At 39.4% G+C, this 25,879-nt stretch overlaps 1 protein-coding gene across 2 annotated transcripts in view; it reads right to left on the reverse strand.

Annotated features, from left to right (window-relative positions):
* GRID1 (glutamate ionotropic receptor delta type subunit 1) overlaps window positions 1-25,879 on the reverse strand; it is a 1,098,515-nt gene that overhangs the window by 737,225 nt on the left and 335,411 nt on the right. For both annotated transcript variants that reach the window (XM_031956732.1, XM_031956733.1), the window contains exon 3: window positions 2,032-2,316. In XM_031956732.1, coding sequence (XP_031812592.1) covers window positions 2,032-2,316 — 285 coding nt within the window. The remainder of the gene's footprint in view (window positions 1-2,031; window positions 2,317-25,879) is intronic.

The raw sequence follows: 25,879 nt of genomic DNA on the forward strand, positions 1-25,879 counted from the left end.
CAATCTCTTTTCCATGTCTCCACTAATATAAATGCTTATCCCAAAATTATCCTAACTGGAATTAATTCTTCTCTTGTGTGCACCAAATTTTGGCCTCTTCATCTGTGCCCTCACTGCCAAGGGTTAGTCCTTGCCAATACATCCATACAGACCTATGGCCATTCCCATTCCATATCCAAGATGAATAGCATTTGGCAAGGCTCAATAGTCTAGGATGAATTTTGATGTAAAAACATGTCATTTACAAAGAGGTCCTTTATCTTTGCAAAGGACACTCCTGTGGCATATGACACTGGTATCTCTTCAGCTCTGTTAACAAACGCTTGTCTGCTTTCACCTCGAGGGCTAAAGCTCTGTTGTTAAAACTGATATTGTTGTCACTGAACAAAAAGCCAATGGTGACTTTACTCTAAGGCAGCTTCCTGACAATCAATGGTTAGAACCTTGCTTACAGCAAGACTGACACACACTGACACACACCGAGGGGACTCAAGGTGGGCCTGACATCTCAGTCACTGAAACTGAGTCCTCGATTAGACTCACAGGCCTGACATATCAAATCCCAATTCGTATACTTCCCTCCCCAGAAAAACACTCCAGACTTAGGAACCTGAATAGAGGTGCATGGAGAAAAGGGAGAAACTGGAAAATGACTAGATCTGGACCTCAGATTTCATTGCAACAGGGAGCTAAGAAACTCTCTCTACTGATGCAGTCCAGTACATTCTCTATAATATACACATATACACCCACACACATACATAGATGAATGAATATGCATATGAATGTCTACATACATAGTTAGTAGTATAATTTGTTTTAAATGATTATATTTGTAAAAAGTAATTTTTAATCCAATAATGGTGGAATTAAGAGGGAGAAAAAAATGGATTTCTATTCATTTAAGAAAAACCCTTTAAAAAAGAAGAGGGAGAGTTGTCTGAAGAACTGAAGGGTTCCTTATCCCTGAACACTCGGATCTAGTCATACATCCAGAATATATCAGAGACCAGATTTGAACTGAGAGCCTCTTTGCTCCAAAATTGGTTTTCTACTATCTAACATTGCTTCTTCTATCTACCTAGAATCATTTTTTTCCTAGTTGGGCAAAAGCAAGAAACAAAGCCATAGTAAACATTCAAAGGCAATAAAATAATTTAGAAATAAATGCTTCATCATGAGCTTGCCCTGACAAGCAGAAAGGGTACTAAAGGGTACTTTCCTCCTCTACCTATTAACACAAATCTATGCCATTAACCAAAGCAGTTAATTAACATTTTGTTCTTTAAAAAAAAAGAAAGAAAGAAAAGAAAAATTAGACAGACTAGAGCTCTAACAAGGTGGTTTTTCTCTAGCAATTTTGCTATCCATCTGGAGAGATTAGTATTAGTTTTACTTTCTTAGCTATATCCCCTTTAACAAATAGTGAGAAATAAGTTCTCCATTACCCAAGGAATAAAGGGACAGTTTACTGATTATTCAGTTTTCTGGTTTCTCCTTTCTCCGTATTTGATCCAAAGGTGTGAAAGGACTCTGAGAGAGGTTCAAAGTCAATATGTTTGCAATATTGCAAACTGAGTCATGACACCATCTGAGGTCACATAACTGAATGTGGGAATCATGAAAAATTTGGAAACAGTAAAAGGTATCCAATATTGCCAAGAACTAATTCTTCATGTAAAAATAAATAAGAACATCCAACTCATTAGTATGCAAAATTTGCTTTCATCTTTAATAAATGGTAGAATTACATGTATACCAAAGAATTATCTTTAAATAAATATCTTTATGATTTATTACCAATAAATGTTTGATTTGTATACCTACATGTGCAGGGCTGTGTAAAAATTTCTTAGGTGAAAAGTGGAATTAATGAGTGGAAAGATTTAAGAAGCCCTGATGCAGAGCAGGATTGGCAATGTAGATAAAACCCTTTGGGGGGGGGAGGGGAAGACGAAGGTCATTGGTGAATCTTTTCAATGTTTGTCCAACCAGACCATGAAAGAAGGAAGAGATAATCCATGCACTCACCATAATCGCTGTCATAGAACACAATGAATTTCTGCCACCGTAGCTCTGTGACCAGCTTGAGCATGACATCATTGAGGCGAACAGGTGGACGTGAGGCCAGTGTGTATTCCTCCCCTTCTGGGCTGGGGTTCAGGTGGCATGCTGTTCTGGGAGAGCCTCCAGGGTTCCGCTGGACAAAGAGATGCGGGATGTGCATGGCGTCCGTGAGGGACTGCAGGGCATTGGCAGATGCACAGCCTGTGGATGTAACTAAGGCCAGGATGCCCTGTGTCATCAGGTCACAGGCTGGGAAGATAGCAGAAAATGAAAGGAAGGGAGAGAGAGAGAGAGAGAGAGAGAGAGAGAGAGAGAGAGAGAGAAACACGTGAGCAGGGGATGGCTTTAATTGTCCTCTGGTAGGTGTTATTTGCCTCCCTCGAAGTAAAAGTTATCTAGAGTAAAAATATAACCCCCAATAATATCTAAAATTCATAGTGATGTTCAACATGATGGAGTCTAGACCCAATGTACAAGAAAAACAGAGCATTTCAGAAACTGAAAGGACATTAGGAAGCCCAGAGTTATGGAGTTTGGAGCTAGGTATGGCCTTAAAGGATATCTAGCCCGGTCTCATTTAATCAAATACTTTCATTTCATAGTAATAGAGATGAGATTGGAACCTGGATTTTCTGATACAAAGAGCAGGGATTTTCCCCCCGACCTAACCAGGTTTCCTCCATATCACATATTACATCACTAAAGTATTTCATACATTCACAGATTTACAACTGGAAGGGTATTAATCTAGTCCAATCCCTTTGTTTTAATGATTAGAAAACCAAAGCACAGGGAGAATCATAAAATCAGAAATCAAACAACAGATGGATCCTTATAAGCAGCTAGTCCAAACTTTTCATTTAGAGATGAGAAAACTGAAGTTTAGAGTAGGGAACCGATTTGAACAAAGTCACACAGGAAGTGTCAGAATTTGAACTCAGGTTCCTTGACTTCAAATTCAGAGCTCTCATTTTCTACTATATTATGTATTTCATCCAACAGAACACAAAGAACACAATTCCCAGAACCCAGTGCTCAGAAAAAGCACCCAACATGTCAGATTTCTCATTTTGGGCACCTAGCACAAGGTGTCCCCTGGAGAAGAGGACAAGGGAAGAAGGGAAAAGGAGGTGACTGATACCAACTATATTTTCAAGATTTTGGAGCACCATACAGCACATAGAAAAAATGTTTATGAAAAATCACTGATAATTAAGAACCTTTGGAATCCTAAATACGAAATGCTAGATGAGAACAGCAATTCCAGGTGGCCATGCCAGCCAAAAGGAAAGCCTGAAGTCTCCCAGCATAACCCAGGGCTTCCAATGAGTAGCAAACATTCATTAGGGATGTGTTAACTGGCTTCCAGACTCAGGGAAAGCACATATAACTTCCAAACACTGATGGCAGACCATCTGCTGCAAGAGGAAAACTTTTCAACTACTCTGGTAATGCTGGGTCTTCTGCAGAGATTCCTTTGATTCACCAAGGAAACATGGGGAGGATGAGGAGAGGGGGGAAAAGAGGGGGAGCCTACAGAGAGAAGCAGGGAGAAGTACTGGTGGAAAGATCTAGCTAGTCTATCAGTACTACTAAAAGGCAACCAGATTTTCTCCTCCTTGGGTTATATATTTCACATTTCAGTTTCAACAAGACAGAATTTCAATGCAATAACTTAGTGTTTGACAGCAAAAAATGTGGCTGAATTTTAAAGGTTTCCAAGAAACTAGGTTTGGGGGCATGAAATAACATCAAAAAGCATTCAATGTTCAGTGCCACTCAACGTTCCTTAGAAGGAGCAGTGTGGTACAATGGATAGAGTGCTGAAAATGGTATTGTGAATAGATTCAAATCCTGTCTCCAGTGTTTATTGGTGGTATGATCATGGGGAAGTAACTGAAGCTACTGATCCTTGGTCTGCTTATCTTCAAAATGGGGATTATAATACCTGTAAGGCATTTGTTTTATAGGATTAATGTAATATACAAATGAGATAATGTACATAGAGTGCTTTGCAAACATTGGAGTATTTACATAAATACCCATAATTATTTTACACAGAAAATGCACTTGAAAAGTTCTAACAATTACTGATTATATATATAATATACAATATCATTATGTTATAAATATTCATAATATAATTATAGACAATTTATATTTAATGTATTTATTAAGTTCCTACAGTGAACTCTCGTGATGGGTTATTACTGATAATATATATATATATATATATAAACATATGAAATTTATATTCAATATATTTATTAAGTTTATGTTTTAAGCAGAGTACTGTGCTAGCCTCTAGGTAAGGTAAATAAACAACAATTATAAAATAATAATAATATTTATATGACTTTAATATTTTCTAAAGAGCTTTCCAAATATTATTTCATTTGATCCTCACAGCAGTACTATGAGAAAGACACTAATATTATTGTCCATTTTATATAAGAGTAAACTGAATCTGTGGGAAGCTAGGAAATGCTTTGGCTAGAGTGCTGAGCCTAGAGTCAGGAAGACTCCTGTTTCTGGGTTCAAATCTGGCCTCAGACACTTCCTAGCTACATGTCACTAAACTTGGGCATATCACTTAATCCTGTTTGCCTCACTTTCCTTATCTGTAATATTAGCTAGAAAAGGAAATGTCGAAACACGCCACTAATTTTTGCCAAGAAAAACTCAAATGACTGAAACTGAACACTAATAAAACAATCTGAGAGAGGGATGAAGTGACTTGCCCAGGTGTCTGTGAAAGGATTCAAACTAAAGTCTTCCCAACACCATCCCAGCACTCTAATCATTGTACCATCTAATCACATCTAAAATTGAGATAATACATGCCCTCACTTTATGATATTTCTAGTGCTCCAGTTATGAATGAGTGAGACATAACTGACTATAATATGAAATAATATATAATAAACACCAGAAAAATGCTAAAGAAAGTTCAAAGTTGTGGGAAATGGGGAATCATTAGCAACCCCAGAATAAAGTAGGACATCACCAGGGAAATAGTTTGGGTTGGATTTTAAAAGACTAGTAGGAATTCAATAGATATAGAAGTGGCAAGAAGAAGCAATCTTAGGCAGCAGCAAAAACAAAAGCACAGTAACAAGGAAGCATGGGTCAGGGCCAGGAAATACAAATTGTAAACATAGGTGCTATTATTTTATAGGAAAAATCTTGTATAAGAAGATCCCCTGAGCTATTTTATGTGAAGCAAGGACTTCTGGGTGGAGGGGTTGAGGGAGGACATGCAGATAACCTGTGCTCTTCATGACATGACCTTACCATACAGGACCTCAACCTTGATCACCCTAAATCCTGGTTTCCCAATTCTGGTATATGAGTTTGTCCCTTATCTTGCTCAAAACCAGGGCCATTACCGTAGTTGTCTGCCATTTCTAAGTCATGTCACTGCCCTCTTGGCCATACTCCTCAACCCTCTTTTATCAGAACTCGTTCTCTGGGATCTTAAAGGTGATTTTTGCCTTTCCTCACCCAGATCCAGGCTTCCACACCGCTTTCTGGCCATCTCCCCAACCATTATTCTAAGTGTGACATTCCATTCACCCTACCTTTATATTTCCAACTCCCTTTATGTTATTTCTCCCACACCAGGATGCCAATTTCTTGAGGGCAGAGACTGCCTGTATTTGTATATTCTGCACTTAGTACACTTTCTGGAACATAGTAAAAAGTAAAAAAATTCGCCATCTATCAAACTATCATATAGTAATGAAGCACCTACTTAATCAGGGGACTCTGGCCACTTGATCTCCACTATTGTTCCCCTTCCTCATAGGTAGCCCTTCAATGGATTTGTGGGAGAAGACCCCATGTGTCCAAATCCTCTACTCAATCTGCTTGTACCACGGGGAGACAGCACAGCTCCAAGACTCCATATTGAAAGACCCAGACTCTGGGCTTTCTCTGGATGACATTACCTAAACCAGCAACTATTTTCATAGCCTTTTGTTGCTCTTTTGTTTTCTACCAGAAGCTGAGCTCAGCATAACTGGTAAATATGTCTTCTATCCCTCTTCTAGCTCTTCTTCTAGCTCTCCCTACTCATTGCCCAGTGTTCTTCCAGCTGGTCCAGGCCTCTGCTGTCTTAGAAAGATGCAAATCTAAAAAGTCACCAACTTCTCCAGGTGAATTCAGATTCTAATTAAGGAGGACCACTACAGGGATGCTGTAAGAAGGTCACCAGCATCATCATGTCTACACTGGAGGTGGCTAAACTTCAGGGTAATCTGTATGGTTTTCACTTCAGCATCCAGAAGGAATTTACTCACCAAAATCCCAAAATCCAGCGGGTCTGAAGGCAAAAATTCTAAGAAGAAAGTATGCAAAAAGACAGGCTTGACCTAGGTGACCTTTTGTCCATGAGCAACACAGAGAGGAATCACCTTATTATCTAATAGAAAGACCCCTAGATCTCATCTCAGAATACTAGGATTTGAATTCTAGTTCTTCTAATTAATTGCAGGCTGGGGCACCTAGGTAATACAGTGGATAGAGTACCAGCACTGGAGTCAGGAGGACCTGAGTTCAAATCCAGTCTCAGATATTTCCTAGCGTAGTTAATCCCGAACAAGGCATTTAACCCTATTTGTCTCAGTTTTCTCATTTGTAAAATGGGCTGGAGAAGGAAATAGAAAATGACTCCAGTGTCTTTGTCAAGAAAACCTCAAATAAGTTCACAAAGAACAATCCACAATGGAAAAATAACTCAACAACTAATTTTAGGCAAGTCACAGTACCTTTCTAGGTACAGTATTTCTTCATGAAAAATGACAGTACCAGACAAGATGTTCCTTAAATTATTCCAAACCCAGGCAAGGAATCCACAGGTACTAACTCCAACATCAATTAATAGGCTTTGTGTGACCTTAGGCACAAACCTACTCACTCTGCATTTCCCCCAACTCTGATACAATCAGAAAATTATGGGATAAGTGACTCAGTTGAGAGACAAAGTTAGACTACTTTTACTATTATTTTTTAGAGAGACATAGAAAAAATTGTTTTAAAAGATCTGCTTGAGCAGTCACCTTTGCTGTGACAAAATCTAAATTATTTAGCCTACTACTCACGTCCCTTTGCCATCTAACTCCAAACCACCTTTCAGCCTCGTTTTGCATGAGTGTGCCTCATGTACTAATCAAATTTGACTCATAATCTCTGTTTCCTGCTCATGTCCCCTGGCCTCTGTTGCCTCGTTCCACTGCACAGGGCATCCCTCATGCCTGAAACACATTCACACCTCAGTTCTCCTCTTGAAATCCTCTTCCTTCAGGGTTTGACTTGAGGGCCACCTTCTCCAAGAAGCTTTGGCGAATCTCACAGTATCAGAGCTCTAGATATAAAAGGGACCTAAAAGGGCATGAGTCCAACCCCTTCATTTTACAGATGAGGAATGTAAGTCACAAGTCAAGTGACTTGCTCAAAGTCACCAAGGCATTAGGCATGAGACAAGATTTAAGGTCTCTGACTCCAGAAGCAGTACTCTTCAAACTGTATTATGCTCCCTTTTCTTCTCAAAACTCCCTAAGGCATCTTATCTAGATCTCTTCTTTTTCCTTATTAAATTTAACTTTGCATAATAATTATTTGTGCATTTGCAACACTAGAAAGCCAGAGGGTGCCAAGGAACAATAATTAAGCATCCTGTTAAGCCAGGAGATGCTCCAGAGTAATAATTATTTGTGCATTTGCTACACTAGGCAGCCAGGGGGTGCCACAGAGTAATAATTATTTGTGCATTTGCTACACTAGAGAGCCAGAGGTTGCCACAGAGTAATAATTATTTTGTACATTTGCTACAGTAGATAGCCACAAAGTGGCAAGGAGTAATAATTATTTTGAGCATTTGCTACACCAGTCGACCAGGGGGGCCACAGAGTAACAATCATGTTGTGCATTTGCTACACTAGACAGCCAAGGGGTGCCACAGAGTAATAGTTATTTTGAGCATCTGCTACACTGGACAGCCAGGAAGTGGCAAGGAGTAATAATTATTTTGTGCATTTGCTACACTAGACAGCCAGGGGGTGCCACAGAGTAAAAATATTTGGGGTATTTGCTACACTAGACAGCCAGGGGATGCCATGGACTGTTATTGTCAAGAAAACCTGAGTTTGAATCCTACCTTAAACACAAATCCTGTGTTCCTGGGCAAGTCACTTCATTTCTCACCCTCAGAATTCACTGGAATCCTGCCTTAGAAACAAGTCATGTGACTCTGGGCAATTCTCTTAAGCTCTCACCCTCAGCATTCACTGAACCTGTTGTTTGTCAAGTTTTGTGTTAGTAATGATCGAGTCAGGGCAGAGAAAATGAGTTTTGGGTCCCTTCCTAGTCCATTAGTTGGATGACTTGAGATCAGGAAAACCTGTGTTTGAATCCTACTTTATATATTAACTAGCTGTGTAACTTTGGACAAGTCTCTTAACTCAATGGCCCCATCTGTAAAATGGTATTAATCACACCTTTTGGAGTTGCTGTGAGAGTCAAGCGAGATAACATATTTGAAAAAACATTGTTATCATTAATATTCAGTTCTCCACTGGAGTCCCTGAGGACTGACGCTCCATTGTTCTGGTATCACCATTGGGGAGATAGGCTCCTGTACATCCTGTAAATGTTGGTTGAATTAAATCAACTATGTTTGGCCAGGGCAGCTCCTACTGATGAAGTTTCCCAATGGGGGAAATCCAAAGAGCTTTCCAAACAGTCGCCTAGATGGACTTCTGAGTCAGCCAGGGCAGCTGAATTACCTCATCACATTCGGCGTTAATTATGGTCTCCTGGGGTGCGTTATCGCTGCGGCTCACTAATGCGATCTAATGACAAAAGCAAAGCGGGAGCCTCCAGTAAGAGGAACAAAATTAACTGGCCTGGTCATTTTCCAGAGCTGTCCACATCAGACAGCTGATTTATTTATTTGCAGCTGGGGCAGAAGGGTAGGGCATGGAGACAAGCAGGAGGACATCTGGGCCGGTTCACCTGCCGGGCTGCCAGAAGAAGCTGCTGGCCTCGCACCTGTCACCCAACAGCCATCCCAGAAGCCTTTAACCAGGAGGAAAGATGCTCACTCTTTCCTGACCTGCACCCTCCACTTTACCTTCCAGCACATGGCCCCAACGAGAGGTCCGGGAAACTCAGGTTTGCTCCTAATGAGACCAGCTGACAATTACATCATGCTCTATGGTTTATAAATTGTTTTGCATGTATATTATCTCATTTCACAGGATATAAGAGAGAAAAGGAGCCTCGGGGGCCATCTAATCCATCCCATGCCTCATTGAGAATCCCCTGTACAGAATCACCAACAAGGTGTCATCCTGCCTTTGCTGGAAGACCTCCAGTGAGGAGGAATCCATTAAGAGATAGCGTGAAAGCATGGGGCCCCATAGTCAAATCCTGCTTTTTGATACTTGCTGGCTGTGTGAGCAATTCACTTAACCTTTGAAATTCAGTTTACACATCTGTAAAGTGAGAAGAGAAATAATTGTAATTAATATACCATAATTATTATGCCTATCGAATACCTGCCTCAAAAGTTTCAAGTGAGATATTATTAGGGGCTTTGCAAACTACAAAGCACAGTATATATGTCAGCTACTACATTACCTCCCAAATGAGCCCACCTAATCATGACAAACGGTCCTAGGAAGGACAGAATGCAAATATTACTATCTCTATTGCATAATAGGGCAGCTAGGTGGCGCCATAGAGCATAGAGTGCCAGAGGCTGGGAAGACTGAGTTCCTGAGTTCAAATTTGACCTCAGACACTTACTAGCTGGGTGACTCTAGATAAGTCACTAAACCCTGTTTGGCTCAGTTTTCTCACCTGCAAAATTAACTGGAGAAAGAAACTATCTTTGCCAAGAAAACTCCAAATGGGATCCCAAAGACTCACATAGGATTTAAAGGGACTGAACCACAAAAGGAAGAGGAATGGACTAGAGGGGCCTAAAGTCTTTTCTAGCTCTTCTGTTCTTTGATTCCAAGCTCAAGGCTCTTAAATAAAGTATGCCATTTCTCAGTTTGTTGTAAGACCAAATGCTGGGCCTTCCCAAGACTCCTTATAGCAGGACATAGGGCCTAAGATGGCACCTTAGTCAGGGGTAGACTTTCCAGGACAAGGCGGGTTAACCCATCAGGGTACCAGCACAAGACAATGGAAAGAATACTGTCTTTGGAGTTCAAACGCTTGGATTCTAATCATGGCTTTATGCTGGAAACATTTCTCTTTTCTCTCAACACTCTCTAAGCATCCTCATCAGCTCCCAGTGGTGCAATCATCATCTCTATGCAAATGTTCCCAGCTCGAAAATCTAGTCCTAGTCTCTCCTGAATTCCAATCCCACTCTCCCTGTTGGACATTGCTTAGTAGATGTCCTGTAGATACATCAAAATCAGCACATGCAAAATAGAACTAGGGCTTTCTCCCAAAGCCTCTTCTCAACTTCCCATTATTGTGGAGGATTCAACCATCCTTCCAGTCTCCAGGTTTGCAAACTCAGTATCATCTTCAACTCCTCATCCTCACCCACATAATCATTTGACAAATTTGGTCATTTTGATCACCACAATATCTTCATCTCTCCAAGCATACAGCCATACCCCCAATTCAGACCATCACAGTCATCAAATAATTTTCCTATGGCACAGATCGCTCTCTCTCTCTCTCTCCCTCCTCTCCTTTCTTCCCTCTCTCCCTTCCTCCTCCCCTCCTCCCTCCTCACTCTAAGAACTATTGTTTTCCTTCAAGACTCAGTTTCATCTCGAGTTATTTTAAACTTGGGGACCACTAAGATCCCCAAGTCTTTTCCCCCTTAACTCTATTACCTAAACTTGCATAGTTCTATTTTTTAAATTAAATTCAGGACTTTATATTTATCCCTGTTAAATTCAGTCTTATTAGATAAGTTCTCAGAAGTTGTTACAGCCTGTCAAGGGATTTTTGAATCCTCATTCTGTCATCCTATGTGTTAACCATCCTTCCCAGCTCCATGCCATCTGGAAATTTGACAAATATATCATCTATGTTCCATCCAAGTTATGGATGGAAAAGTTGAGCAGAGGGCTGAGGACAGCTCCCCAAGGTCTTTCACTAGAAACTGCCCTCCAGCTTTGCAATAATCCATCAATCAATCATCACTCAGCGAGTCCAGGTTTTAAACAAGTTCCATTTAACTATACCATTATTCAGACTTAATTTCCCTATCTCATCCCCCAGGGAATTATGAGTGATTTTTTTAATTCTTAGCTAAATTTTAAATCCAAGTCATTGTGCCTCTTGCCATTTCCCTAATCTACTAGTTTCATCTAAATAAATGCTTAAAAGTGCCACAAATTCACCAATGTAAGAATTTTCTATATGGACCCTTCTTCCAATAACACAGATCACAGCCTGGTAAACAAAACTAGGGATTTACCTCAGATATATAGAGTGATTTTCCCAAGGTCACAAAACTCACTCAGAGACAGGACTTGAACCCAAGTCTTCCTGATTTCAAATCCAGTATATTTATTATAGCACAAAACTTCCCAGTCTTATAGCTCTCTTTAAAGGAAAATTGAGTTTATTTGAGAATGATTTCATAAGATCTGAAATTAAGAACTAAAAAAGAACTCAGTATAGGGAGGGAGGGAGGGAGGGAGGAAGGAAGGAAGGAAGGAAGGAAGGAAGGAAGGAAGGAAGGAAGGAAGGAAAGAAGGAAGGAAGGAAGGAAGGAAGGAAAGGAAAATAGACTTAATAAGCAACTACTAGGTACCATACATTATGCTATGTTTTACAAATATTATCTCATTTGAGCCAAGATCACACTTAGCTAGTAAATGGCAAAGTGAGAGCTTGAACTGAGTGCTCTTTCCATTGCTACACCATAATAAACACAATCCTAAGTCCCCTCGCACTCCTTTGCCATACTTGCTGGGTTGGACCAGGATGGAAGGCATCCATCTCCATCTCTATCTCCATCCTGTGTGCTCGTGTCTCTCTGCATGTATGTTAACATTTGGATTTTCAGTATTTGCTATCTCATGTGTTGAAACTGGTCCCTAAATGAACTAGCTTTATCTGCCCTATTGCAAAGGAAAGCTTAATTTAACCCTTAGAAGATAAATACCAGCTTCACTTGTCTGAAAAACAAGGAAATCACTTATGTGATTTTTTAAAAACCTATCCATTTTAACACCCAGAATTTCCGCATGACAGGGAAGGATTAGGAAGGTAAAAGCTTAAGAAGAGGAGGATGAGACTGGGAGCTTGTGCCTCAGTAATAACAAAGTGTTTTCCCTTGACTCATTCCATTCAGTTTACACAATAACTCCTCTTGGAAAATAAACATGTTCACCTATACCCAGTCACACACATTTTCATACAAAAAGACATACATTCACATGTAAAAAAGCAGAAAGACTGCATCCCACAATGGCAGAGACATTTCTACACTTCCACACATGGAAACACAGATTTCCAAGATAAAGATAAAGTCCAAAGGGACCACATCCATTTTATAGATAAGAAACCTGAAATCTAGGAAGGTTAAATACCATGCCAAGTAGTCAGTATAGAGGCAAAATTGGAGCTCAGGTCCTTAGAATCCAAAGCTCATGTTCTTCCCATGACATCACATTGCCTCCCTTATATGCAAACATACATAAACTCCCTCTCCCTCTCTCCCTCTCCTCTCCCTCTCTCTTCTTTCTCTTTCCCTCTCCCTTTTCCTTCCTCTCCCTCTCTCTCCCTTCCTCTGTCCCTCTCTCTTCCTCCTTCTCTCTTTCTCTCTCTCTCTCTCTCTCTCTCTCTCTCTCTCTCTCTCTCTCTCTCACACACACACACACACACACACACACAGACACACACACACACACACACACAAAGATTCATTTTCTTTTTGAGTCTTAAAACAATAATACGAACTCACAGATTCTCAGAGTAAAAAAAAACCTCAAAGGCATCTAACTCAACTTAACCTCCTGAAAATCCTATGTGTGGCAGTCCTAACAAGTGACTTTTCTAATTCTCCAGTGAGGAGCAATTTCACTCTGCTCCAAAGCATCCCATTGTCTTTTGAGGCAACACAAATTATTAGGCAGTTTCCTTTTACATTGAAATGTCATCTATAACTTCCTCTCTTTGCTTCTCCATTCTGTACTCTAGAGATCAAGTGGACCTTTTGTAGCCCCCTCTCTCATGTGACATGGAAAGAGCCATAAGTCTGAAGCTAGGAATGCTGTCCTGGATTGTCTAGTCCAATTTGTTCCTTTCATACACAAAGGTTCAGTGGCTTAACCCCAAGCTCACACAGGGAGTATATAGAGCCTATCCTTTAGTTCCAAATCCTTCCTTTGATTTATGCTTCCTCATCATGTCTCCCCCAAATCTTCTCTTCTTCAGGATAAAAATTCCCAGTTCCTTTAAGAGATTCTGAAATAAACTCAAGACCCTTCAAATATCAATGTATATTCCTAAAGTATTCTTCCTAAAGTATTCATTCAGCCCACATGATTCTGCACTTAGATCATTTGAAAAAGAAGAAAACTACTTGTGCAATAAATTTGTATTGGCAATGTTGGGAGCTCAGGGTAGCAACTATGCCTTGTGTATTAATTATACTCAACCCAGCAAGTGTTCCCTCATGCTGGCTCTGGAGCCAGGATGTAGGTTCAAATTCTCATAAATAAATGGCATTTTATAATAAAGAAAGCTCAAAAGCCCTTTTAACAAGCTCTGTAAATATGGGACTGTAGTCATACATTATCTCATTAACTGGTGAGGTAGGTGAGGTAGGGTAGAAAAGTAAGGTAGATGTGAGGTAGTTGAAACTTGATGCTATTATTATCCTCATTTTAGAGATGAGGAAATTGAGACCGATAGAAGTGAAGTGATTTGCCTAGGAACACATACTAAGTATCTGAGGCAGGATTTGAACTCAGGTCTTCCTGATGCCAAAACCAGCATTCCCTAATTGACATCTAATTTCTTTAAGCTGCCATTTCCACATCTATAAAATGAGGTGGTGAGACCAGCCTGTGACATATCTTCCAGCTCCATCATCCTGCTGTTATCATTGAATATCCTCAAAATACATACTTGTTTTAATGTCTCTACCAAAGCTACATGTGAAAATGACTAATAAGCAAAGTATAATTACATGCAGACTGGGGTAATGGAGAGGACAGCCTTCAACTTGGGAACATCTAGATTCGACTCATTCCTCTGAACTATTACATCAGTATGACCTTGAGGAAATGACTTAACTTTTTAGTGCTTCTTAAACTGTGGGTTGTGACTCCACAGTCATGTAATTGAATGTTAGGGTCATGAAATGATGTCTTATCATTAGTAAAGTTTTAATTTCTATACCAATTTTATATAATCAGAATTACATGAAAAGTTCTCCAGTGAAAGCAGTCAGGAGTAGAAAAAGTTTAAGAAGCTCTGTTGAATAATTCTTTAGGAAGAGATGTTAGCCATAGTATTTTCACCTTTTTGTTGTTATTTGCTTGTTTTTTTTTTCCTTTTCTTTCTCATTTTTTTTCTTTTTGATCTGATTTTTCTTGTGCAGCATGATAAATGTGGGAATAGGTATGGAAGAATTTCACGGGTTTAACATATATTGGATTACTTGCTGTTTAGGGGAGGATGGTGGGGGAAAGAGAGGAAGAAAAACTTGGAACATCAGGTTTTACAAAGGTGAATGCTGAAAACTATATTTGCATGTATTTTGAAATTAAAAAGCTATTATTTAAAAAAACAAAAAGAACAGATGTTAAAAAAAAAAAAAAAGAGTAGCTGATCAGCAGTGATAAAAGAGGTATCCACACTGGAAGTTCTCCCAAACCAATAAATTCACAGGCCTGAATCTTACATGTCCCTCTTCCCATCACATTTTATCCAGCTTGACTTTGTATTTCAAAAGTGGGTAGTCTTTTTCATTGGTTCATCTCAACACACCCTTCAATGAGGCAAGTGAAGGTCAACCCAAATCCAACATAGGACCACCCCAAACTTTGAAGAAACCTAGCATAGCTGTCTGCTAAGGCCTAGAGAGGTATCTCTCCCTTACAAACCTGAAACATAATTAAAGCTCACTGAACCTCTCCTGGGCTGCTAATGGTATGCCTGATGATACTTAATTTCAAAACCATTTTGAATGCTTTGCTAATTGAGCAACCATTAGAATGATAGTTATTTGGGGCTTTTAAAATAAAAATAATAAGCTCAAAAAAACATCAGATCAAAGTCAAACCAGATATTAGCTTAATCAGGACTCAAAGATCTTTCGAGAGGGGAGCTTAAGTATTTTAACCGTTTTTTTAAACTAGGGTCCCAATGGCAAGCAAGTTCTCCATGTCTGTTACAAACAAATCCTAGGTCTTCCCCAATACAAGAGATGGCATGAGAAAACAGAATTTCCTTTTTCTAATTCAGCCCTCTCTGAAAGTTAGTTTCTGGTTTGTTGTTGTTGTTGTTGTTGTTTTGTTTTGTTTTGTTTTTACAAAAGCACACACAGGGGCAGCTAGGTGACCAGCAGATAGAGCACCAGCCGGGAAGTCAGAAGGATCTGAGTTCACAAGTGACCTCAGACACTTAACATTTCCTAGCTGTGTGATCCTGAGCAAATCACTTAACCCCAATTGCCTCAGGAAAAAAAAAACATCATTGATAAAATTACTAGACAGTAGGTGCCTAGCAAGAAGAACAAGTAAATGAAGGGAAGAGATCACAAAATTTTTCAAGTATCTTTTATTAAGTTCTACAAAGTCAGGCCTTTGTTCCTGGAAAGAAGGAAAGAGGTCAGTCAGTGCTGGATCCATGGAGCTTTGGATGCAACTGGGCTAAGAGATGCTCTAGAGATGCTCTGAGGAGAGATGACTTAGGCTAACAGTCCATATCCACAGGGGAGCTACTTGAAATTAACTTCCACAAATAAAATGTCTTTTCTGTGTCTTCCTATTGGCAAGATTTCTCTATAAGTTCATCTGATGATTGTTTTCCCTGATATCAATCTAAAACCTTCTATATCTTAACCATTGCTGTGACCTAAATATCTGTGACTTCCTATAGAACCCAAACTTTGAATTTTTGTGAAAGGAGTCAACAGTTGGGAATGGGGAATAGAGGGCAGTTCAGGAATGGAAATCTATCCTGGCTTTCCACAAGGATTGAAGGTAGAGTTTAAGTAGAAAGGAAGTAGAGAGGAACTGAGCCAAGACTATTGAAAAGGAAAGACACACCCTCAAATATAAAAGTAAAAAAAATATCAATTTGAGTTCCATGTGGTCAGTGGAAAAAATTAAGGATTTGGGGGGGGGGAAACAGATGGGCAGGAAAGAATATGTATTACGGAATTGGAGAGTGCTTCTGGTGCCCTATAAATTTTCTACCCTGGAGCAAAGCTTTCATGACCTTGCCCTAGTTACAACTCAACCCTGGTACCCAACCATCTGGTGATGAGCCTTTCTTCACTTCCTATAATTATATAATGTGGGTTGAAAGGGATCTCAGGGGCATCTAGGTTCCTGGAATCATAGCTTTATGGACCCCTGGAGGCCATTTAATCAAACTCTTATCTTCTTTAAGAAGTCTTTTCTGTCCTCCCCCCTTAATGATGGTGACTTATTTTTGTTGATTACTTCCAATTTGACCTCTTTGTACATTGTGTGCTTGTTTAGAAAATATTTACAAAGTGCTTAGCACAGTGCCTGCATATAGAAGCACTTAATAAATGCTTGCCCTCCCCCATTAAACTGTAAGCATCTTGAGAATAAGAAACATCTTTTACCCTTCTTGGTATTCCTAGTATTTAAGACTATATTTAGCACATAGTAGGTGCATAATAAATGTTTATTGATCATTGACTGACCAAATATTCATCCAGCTTCTTGAGGATCTTGGAATGGGAAGGGGAGCACTACCTTGTAAAAAAGCCCATTGATCTTTTTGGACAGCTCCGACAATTGCAAAATTTTTATGGGTTTTTTTCCCTTGAATCAAGCCAAAATCTACCTCTGAAACTTTAGCCTTTGTTCTTTCTTCTATTCTCCAGGGCCAAGCAATAGAAAACTAATCTTTCTTCCACATGACAGCCCTTCAAATAATTAAAGATAGAGTGTGTTTCTTCTGCAGGTTAAAAATATCACCAGGTTCTTTCAGTCCTCGAATGACATGATATTCTCACCCCTGACTATCTTGGGCTTCAGCAACTCAATGTCCTTCTGAAACTTTGGCTCCCAAAGCCGTCCTCAATACTTCCCATGTGTCCTGAGCAGGACAGAGGAGAGGGAGAACATCAAGGTCAGGGATTCTTCATGGATGTCATCTTCCTTTCCTCACTGGGCCATGGGTAGTGGAGACCTGGGAGAAGAGATCCTCCTTAGACTCTTCAATCTTATGCCTTCAAGCTCTGGTAGACTCTTCCACCCAGAAAGCTGTCCAATATGGCAGACTTTTGAATATGCATTCACCTTCTAAAGAACAACCAAGCTAACTATGGAGGAGTGAATGTTATATGGAGAGAGCCCATGGCAGGGTTGGGTAAAGAATTCTAGATAGGAGACTTGGGTTCAAATCCTGATTTGTCATTAAGTTATTATATGACTTTGGACAAATTATTTGCATCTTCACTTTCCTTCTGTTAAAAAAAAAAGAGGGCATTGGGATAGGAGACACAGGGAGACAAACTCCACGATCTCTAATTTCCACGCCAGCTCTGATGTTCTATAATCATCTGATTTCTGCATTAAGCAAGAGTTTCCACCCCCAGATTCTCATGCTCAGTCCAAACTTCGTCACCAATTAATTAAGAAATATTCACTGAACCTAGTCATGTGCTAGCTGCACAAGGGGGACAAAGTAAATGATAAATATAAATCATTAACTATATAGCTGATGGCATAGCGGATAGAGCACTGGGCCTCTCTGCATTCCTTACTTCCTTGAGCTAGATAATGTTGGGCAAGTCTCAACTTCTGTCTGCCTCAGTTTCCTTCCTAGGAACAATAATAACCCTGCCTTCCAGGATTGTTGTGAGGATCAAATGAGATAATAATTATAAAGTGCTTAGCATAGTGCTATACAAATGTTCACTATCATCATCAATATTATTGTTATTTTTACTATTAGATGTGCTGAGGAGAGAAAACACTGGATCGAGGAAGAATTGAGTTTCAATTTGGTCTCTTACTTACTAGCTATACCTTTCTGGGCAATTTTCTTGGTCTCTCTTAGACTCTTAGACATTTCATTTGAAAAGTGGGGATGGTTATAGCACCTACCTCACAGTGTTTTCACATGGATCAAAAAAGATAATACACATAAAGTGTTTTTCAAATCGTAAAATGGTCTATGACTGCTAGTTAATGCTGTTCTTATGCTGTTTTTACTATGTGCCCCATGCTATAATGAACCTAGTTCTAGCATCAAGATCTTTAAAGTATAGGTAGGGTTGGGGAGTGGGCAACATTACTCACAAATAAGAGCAGTGATTAGAAGAGCCCCTGGCTGATTTAGGGGATCCTACAGGCCACTTAGTAGTATAAAGAACAACTCTTTGGGGCGTGGCCCTTTGTGAAATGAGACATGTCCCACTGATCTAGACTTGTCACTCAAATCTCTCAGTAAGTAAGTGAAAGGATTCAGAACATGGAGCAAAGCTTGTAAGGACCACCCATGTTACACACACATGACAATTTAACTAGCAATACCCAGATAGTTAATAAGTGATTTAAAAAAAGATATTGAGGCTCTAAGAATCTTGAGGAGGCAATGATTCTTGTGAGTCGTGATAGGCGTTGAAGATAGAATCCATATAGTTGCAAAGGAGAAAAGAAAAGTTAGACTAGTCTAGATGGAGGTGAGGAAATAAACACAGGACACATCGACAAAGAACAAGAATGAACCCAGGATGAGGAATATATGGGGGGTGGTCCAGGGGTTATGAGGGAAATCATTTGTCTGTGGTGGAGAGTGAGAAATAGGATGGAAAAAATTATTTGGAACCAGATATGAGAGATTGGAGTGCCAGACTCGGGAGTTTATACTTGATCTTGTGGATAGTGGGAAATCATAGAATGGGAAGCTGAAGAAGAGCTGACATTTTCATTACAGTTTACAAATTGCTTTCCATCCATTGTCTCATTTGATCCTCACAAGAGCCCTGTGAAACAGAGAGCTCAGATGCTTTTATCTCCGTTTGACAATGAAGAAACTAGGGGATAGCATATAGGCCAGAAGGAGAAGGTGTATTTCTAAGCTGTCCTTATTTGCAACCCAGATAACTAAGCTGTGTTTCTCCTGGGATGCCTTTCCCAGCCAGCCAGGTGAATTAACATCTCTGGTCCTGATGGGCCCTTTCCAGACTCATTCTTTAGCTGGACTAATAGTGGCTGCGGCCAGCCTCCCTCCCTTCTAGAGCCTGTCCCTCAGCAGCAGAAGCAGGAAGGGGTTGTCTGTCATCCCTGGTGTTTCACTGGCAAGAACCTCTGCTCTAACTCTCAAAAAAAAATGGCCTTCAATCTTCTGCTCTGTTGCTAAGAGCAGGGACCAACAATCCTCAAGTCAGCTTCAGAGTCCAGAGGGCAGGGACTAGAGCTAGAAGCAGGAAAAAAGACAGAAAAAACCAGCCTTCATGTTAAACATTTTTGCCTGCTAAACATAACCTATTAAAGTGGGTCAGCAAACAGCCTTCAGGAAAGGGGCCAGTGCTGAAGTCCTGGGGCCAGGTCTTTCTTTCCATTTCCTGGAGCATTTAAATAGTTCTCCTCTCTCTTTAATAGCAATGAAGTGGTTTTGAAAACACTCTCACACTAAGTCCAGGGGGAGGGGAAAAAATAATGTTATCATACACAAGGAAGTTTTGGTTAGGGAGCTGATTTTTGTCTTCCTATGGCTCAGTGCTGCCACCCAGTGGTAAACGATCACCCACCACAAACTGGAGCCCTGCCCTTGTCCAGAAAGCACTGCTAACCAAGGTCCTGGAAATGAACCGATTATGGATGCCTTAACTGGCAAGCCCGATTACCAAGGCCTCTAGGATATCTGATCGCCCCCAACTCATTGAGATCTCTCTGCTGCAACATGATCCAAAGAAAAGCAGCCTGCATTTGGAGTCAGAGGACCCGAGTTCAAATGTCCCCTCTGCCAATCACTACTCACATGACCTTGGGCAAATTAATCTCTCTTGGGATCTGTTTCTTAAGTGCAAAAAGAGGGGGGTCAGACTAGATGACCTGGGAGATCCCATAGAACTCTAAATCTATGTTTTTATTTACAATCTGAATTACACTTTTGGCTTTTCCCAGAATCTACAAATTGGAAGAGACCTTAAAAGGTCATCTAGTACAATTGCATTTGCTCAGAAATCCCTTCTGCAAGATCCCAGGGTGGTCAAACCAGACACCAGTGAAAAGGTGCATTAATGACAAAGTCATTCAGTACCTAATGATAATGGGAGGGGCACAGTTTTGACATAGTGGAACAAGTGCCTGATTTTGAATAAGAAGACCTTAACTTTAATAACTGCCTGCCCAACCTTAGGCTCATTATAACAGGATCTCATTTTTCTCATCTATACAATGAGGATGGGAAATATGAAATGAACGCTCAGTCTGTGAACCAATGATGATAACAGCATTAACATGACACAGTGGATTCAAATTTGGAGGGAGGAAGATCTGGTTCCATGTTCTAGCTCTGACACCTACTGGGTGACCCTGGGTAAAGTCACTTCATCTCTCATGAAAGTCTCTACAAGTATAACTTATAGCCAAGTTTTCTATATGCATCAGGGAATGGGAGTTTCCATACTGGAATTTCCCCATCCTGATAAAATGACTCATAGAGGCCAGAAAATAATTATAATGGTGATGATGGCTGTGATGACCTCTCATTTTAGTAAGTTCCACTTTGGGACATTGGTAGAAAGCATAGACTGACTTGTAATATGCCTCAAGCTGTTATCCTATTTTGGACTTTACAACTTGTTTGACCTTAGACAAGTTATTTCTCTGTGCCTAGATTTTATCACCTATAAAAAAAAAATGAGGTTGAATTAGATGGTCTCTAAGGTTACTTCCTGTTCTAAATATATGATCCTATTCATGCATATGTCTTATGCTAGTGTTGGGTATTTTTTCCTAATTTTATCATTCAAAATAAGCCTCTCGGAAACACTCCTCAAAAATAAAGACCATCTCGCATTTACAATGTTGTTTGCACATCCTTTCCTCTTATTAGACTGATAAATTCCCTGAGGAAAAAGGATTAGTTTTTGTTTTTCTTTGTATCCTGATGCTTAGCAAGGTGATTGGCACATAGTGAGTGTTTTAATAAATGCTGCTTTGACTGATTGAGTTACTAGCATGAGAGGCAGAGACGTTATTATTTTCTCCTACTTTCGTCTTCTCCTGGAACAGCCTAATATATTGATAAACACACAGAGTATGTTCCAATAATGCCTTGATGAAGGAGGGAAAGAAGATATGAAAACAGTCAAGCTCTACATAGATTGTCAATATCCTCAGGTCTTTTATCCCTGGACCCTCTAATCCACTCCTAGCTGCCCAATTCAAAGAGCTTTATATATGTACCCACAGAATTGACCTTCCATTTTCTATGCTATGCCTTCATTTGTTATGGTCTCTGGACGAGCTGGATAATGATCACAAGTACTAGGGGTTAACACAGACTTAGACTCCTGGGTAATGGACAACCCCAGCTGATCAGCCTTTCCACGAATTATAAAAGTTTCAGATTTACACAGGAGACAGAGGCAGATGATCAAATTATAGAGTTGAAAGGAACATTTAAGGTCATCTTGAATCATGAATCCCCTCTACAACATTCTGACAAGTAATTGTCTAGGTTCCATTTAAATATCTCAAGTGATGGAGAATTTACTACCTCACAAAGCATCCCATTACATGTTCAAGCCAATCTATTAAAAAAAATTCTTCCTTGAGTTGAAATCCACCTATTGCCATCATCTGTAATAGTTCTGCGTCTCCCTCTCCCTAACCCTGAGCAACAGGAAGTGTGGATTTAAAGGTGAAAGAGGAAGCTATAGGTGATCAAATCCAGTGCTCATTTTACAAATGAGGAAACTGGAACACAGAAAAATGAAGTGACTTATCCTCAGTGATAATTCACAAAATTAGGATTTGAACCTAGGTCCTCTTTGAATCCAAATCTACCCCTCTTTCTAATAGGTCAATCTGAAATAATTAATCTGTTTTACTCTTCAATTATTTGAAGACATCTATCATCTCTCCCTCTTTCTTTCTTTTCTAGACTAACATCCCTAGATATTCAAATTATTCTGGAATAATATTCATAAATTACTTAGAACAGTGCTTAACATATAGGAGGCACTAACAAATGCTTAACCCTTCTCCTTTCTTCTTGTATGGTATGATTTCCAATCTTGTCACTAGACTAACTGACCTGTGAAGGATACTTATCATTTTCATCAACATTCTTCTGAAAATGCAATGCAAAGAAGGAAATTTAATCATATAGGCATAATCTGAGTATTGCAGTGGACAACAGAACTCTCAAGTCCCTCACTCTTGACACTATACTTTTCTTGTTCCCTAAGTTTGCATTAGCTTTTTTTAGCTGTCACATTATGATATTGAGGCATAGGAGGTTACACTCAAGAGATACTAAGATGTTCTAGACTTATCTCTACCATTCTGTATTTTTATCATTGACTTTTTCAAAGTGTTTTTCAGGAGCTCTAGCTGTATCTCTACCATCATGTATTTTTACCATTGACTTTTTGAAACAAATACAGAACTTTATTTATTCCTATCCAGTTTCACCTAATTAGTCATGAAATTGTTTTAGTTGATTGAGATTTTTTTGTGATCCTAGTTCTATCACCCAACACATTAATTATCACACCAAGTTTCATATCATCTGCCAGTCCAGTAGACTTCATTCAAGTGTTTCATTTTTTAATGATAAATAAAACAGGGCTAATGACAATCCTATGAATTCAAGAGAATTATAAATTCCAATACCTTTGAAATCTAAACACTTAAGGATTTCTAAACCTATTTCATTTGTCAGTTAAGCCTACATTCCTCAGTCTTGTTCCTTGGAATGCCATGAGAGATTTTGTCTCATCTATCTTTAGATAATCGCCAGGTGATGAAGAGAGATCCAGAAAGTGGTAAATAGAAGCGAAAGGAGCCTGTATGTGCCAAAATGTTTGTGGCAGCCCTGTTTGTAGTGGCCAGAAACTGGAAAATGAATGGATGCCCATCAATTGGAGAATGGTTGGGTAAATTGTGGTATATGAATGTTATGGAATATTATTGTTCTGTAAGAAATGACCAGCAGGATGAATACAGAGAGGCTTGGAGAGACTTACATGAACCGATGCTGATTGAAATGAGCAGAACCAGGAGATCATTATATACTTCAACAACAATACTGTATGAGGATGTATTCTGACGGAAGTGGATTTCTTCGACAAAGAGAAGATCTAATTCAGTTTCAATTGATCACTGATGGATAGAAGCAGCTACACCCAAAGAAAGAACACTGGGGAATGAACGTAAACTGTTTGCATTTTTGTTTTTCTTCCCGGGTTATTTTTACCTTCTGACCTTAATAAAATATAGATAGACAGATAGATAGATAGATATACATGTATGTGACATGACTGATTTAGCACTCTAGTAGCCATACTTCTAAGGAAATGAGATTATGCTAACCTCAAACAAATATTTGATATGGAGTGAGGAAATGGCAGCAAAGGGCAGACCTGTGATTTTAAAAAATATATTTTGGCAGTTAGATGAAAAGAGATTGGTGTGGAGTAACACTGGGTACCAAGAAACCAGTTTCAATGCTCCTAACATATGTGGGTCAGAAAGTGAAATGGATATGGATTAAGATTTCTGTGAGAAGAGAGAGGAGGAGATCAATGGAAGACAGCATGGCAGTTGACTTAGTATGTCTAGACTATCAATTGACTAAGGGAAGTAAGGGAAATGAAAGAATTCAAGATAATTCTGAGGTTTCAAGCCTAGGTGACTGGGATGATGGTTCTGGTATCCAAAAAAAAAAAGGTCCATAAGAAAGAAAAAGTAATTCTATAGAGGAATACCATGAGTTCAATTTTGAAGAAACTGATCCAGAACAACTAAGCAGATATCTAGGTGTAGATGGGGCAGAAGCTCTGGAAGAAAGTAAAAGATTTAGCTCAAGATCTGAGACAATCTGACAGAAGTGATCATTGAAGCAATGGGAATAGAGACGACAAGGGAGAGGGTGTTGGGTCTTCGTCATACACATTTTAAGTAGATACCAACCAAGTCACTGGAGGGGGAAGCTTCTAACATTACCCTTTTCCTAATTGTGTGGTGTGGATTAACCTTTTAAAGGCATATAAATAACTGCTGACCTTCCATTTGGGCTCCTTCTGACAGAATGAGAGTCCCTGTTAAAATATTTATTTCTCAGTCTGTTTGCTTCTGTTTTCCATTTGGTTTCCAAATCCTTGCCTTTTGCCTAACATTTTACTATTCTCACCCACTTCCCCCCCCTCATTTTATGGTTTTGTTTATTTCTCAAATGTCTTAATAAAACATGAAACATGAAAAATATTTATACTAGGCAAATAAATAATTTACAGTGAGTTATGACAATACTCAATTTAGTTAATTATTCATCAACAATAAAGAATTTATAAATGCTACCTTAATTTAAGGTATTACCCATTAGAATTCAAATATTAATAAGTCTTCCCATTTTAATGGAGGCGAGAAAGAAAAAAGATAAAGAGGGGAGGTAAGGTTAACAGGAGTTATGAGTGATCATGGCTGTTAGGAGTGTGATAAGGCCAGTGAATAAAATATAAATATTTGCCCAAAACCAGTGAAGGAAGCATAGATGCATTTGTTAGAAATGCTAGATTAGCCATAGGATGTCTTCTGATTTCTGGAAAGGTGGTTACTGAGCAGTTATCTGTCAATGTGAGAATTCCACCTGCATTGGAAGTCTCTCCTGCTGTAAGAGATCTTTCATCAGTGGGGAAGGACTTAAGCAATCCCATTTCAGCCATGGTCCTTGTCTCTAGAGCTCTTTGACAGCTGGCAGAAAGACCAGTCCATCATCTAGCTTGCAGCATCTGGAGGCCATAGTATCAATATATGGTCAATCTGCCCACTTAGTCTGTACAGTCCACAGTGACCACTCCTCAATCACAGGAATTTCTGACTCATTCCTGGAAAAGTCTGGAGTAGGACATCTTTAACCCTAGGTTATTAAAAAATTAATTTCTTGAAAGGAAAAGGAATAGGGAAGCAAGAATACCCGGGCAGAGAAAAGAATTACAATTTAGATTGGGGATTAGCTCTGCAAAAGCCAAGGGGATAGTGCTCAGTCTAATTCTTATTAATGATGTCATCCTTCTCCCAGATCTTCCCTCTGCTTCTATTCTTTCATTCTTTTAATTTTCCTCTCTAGGTCATACAGAATTATGGAAATGAAATGTGAGAGTAAGGCATGAGCTTCTCGGGGAAAAAAAATCTCAGGTTAGATATTGTGCTACATAGCTGTAATTCCTGGGAGGCCAAGGATTGTAGGGATCTTTTATGCTCTGGAGTTGCAGTAGGAATAAGAAAATTGTCTACCTGCACAAGTCCAGAGCCAATATGGCAATCCCACATTTATACTTCTTGTGCAGAATTTTGTTGTTTGTCCTTCACTCTCAAAAAATGCATAGCAAGAGATAAGATTAGAAAGTTACTAGAAGCAATTTTTTTTCCATTGG

Source organism: Sarcophilus harrisii, chromosome 2 (assembly GCF_902635505.1).
Source record: "Sarcophilus harrisii chromosome 2, mSarHar1.11, whole genome shotgun sequence".
NCBI classification, from domain to species: Eukaryota; Metazoa; Chordata; class Mammalia; order Dasyuromorphia; family Dasyuridae; genus Sarcophilus; species Sarcophilus harrisii.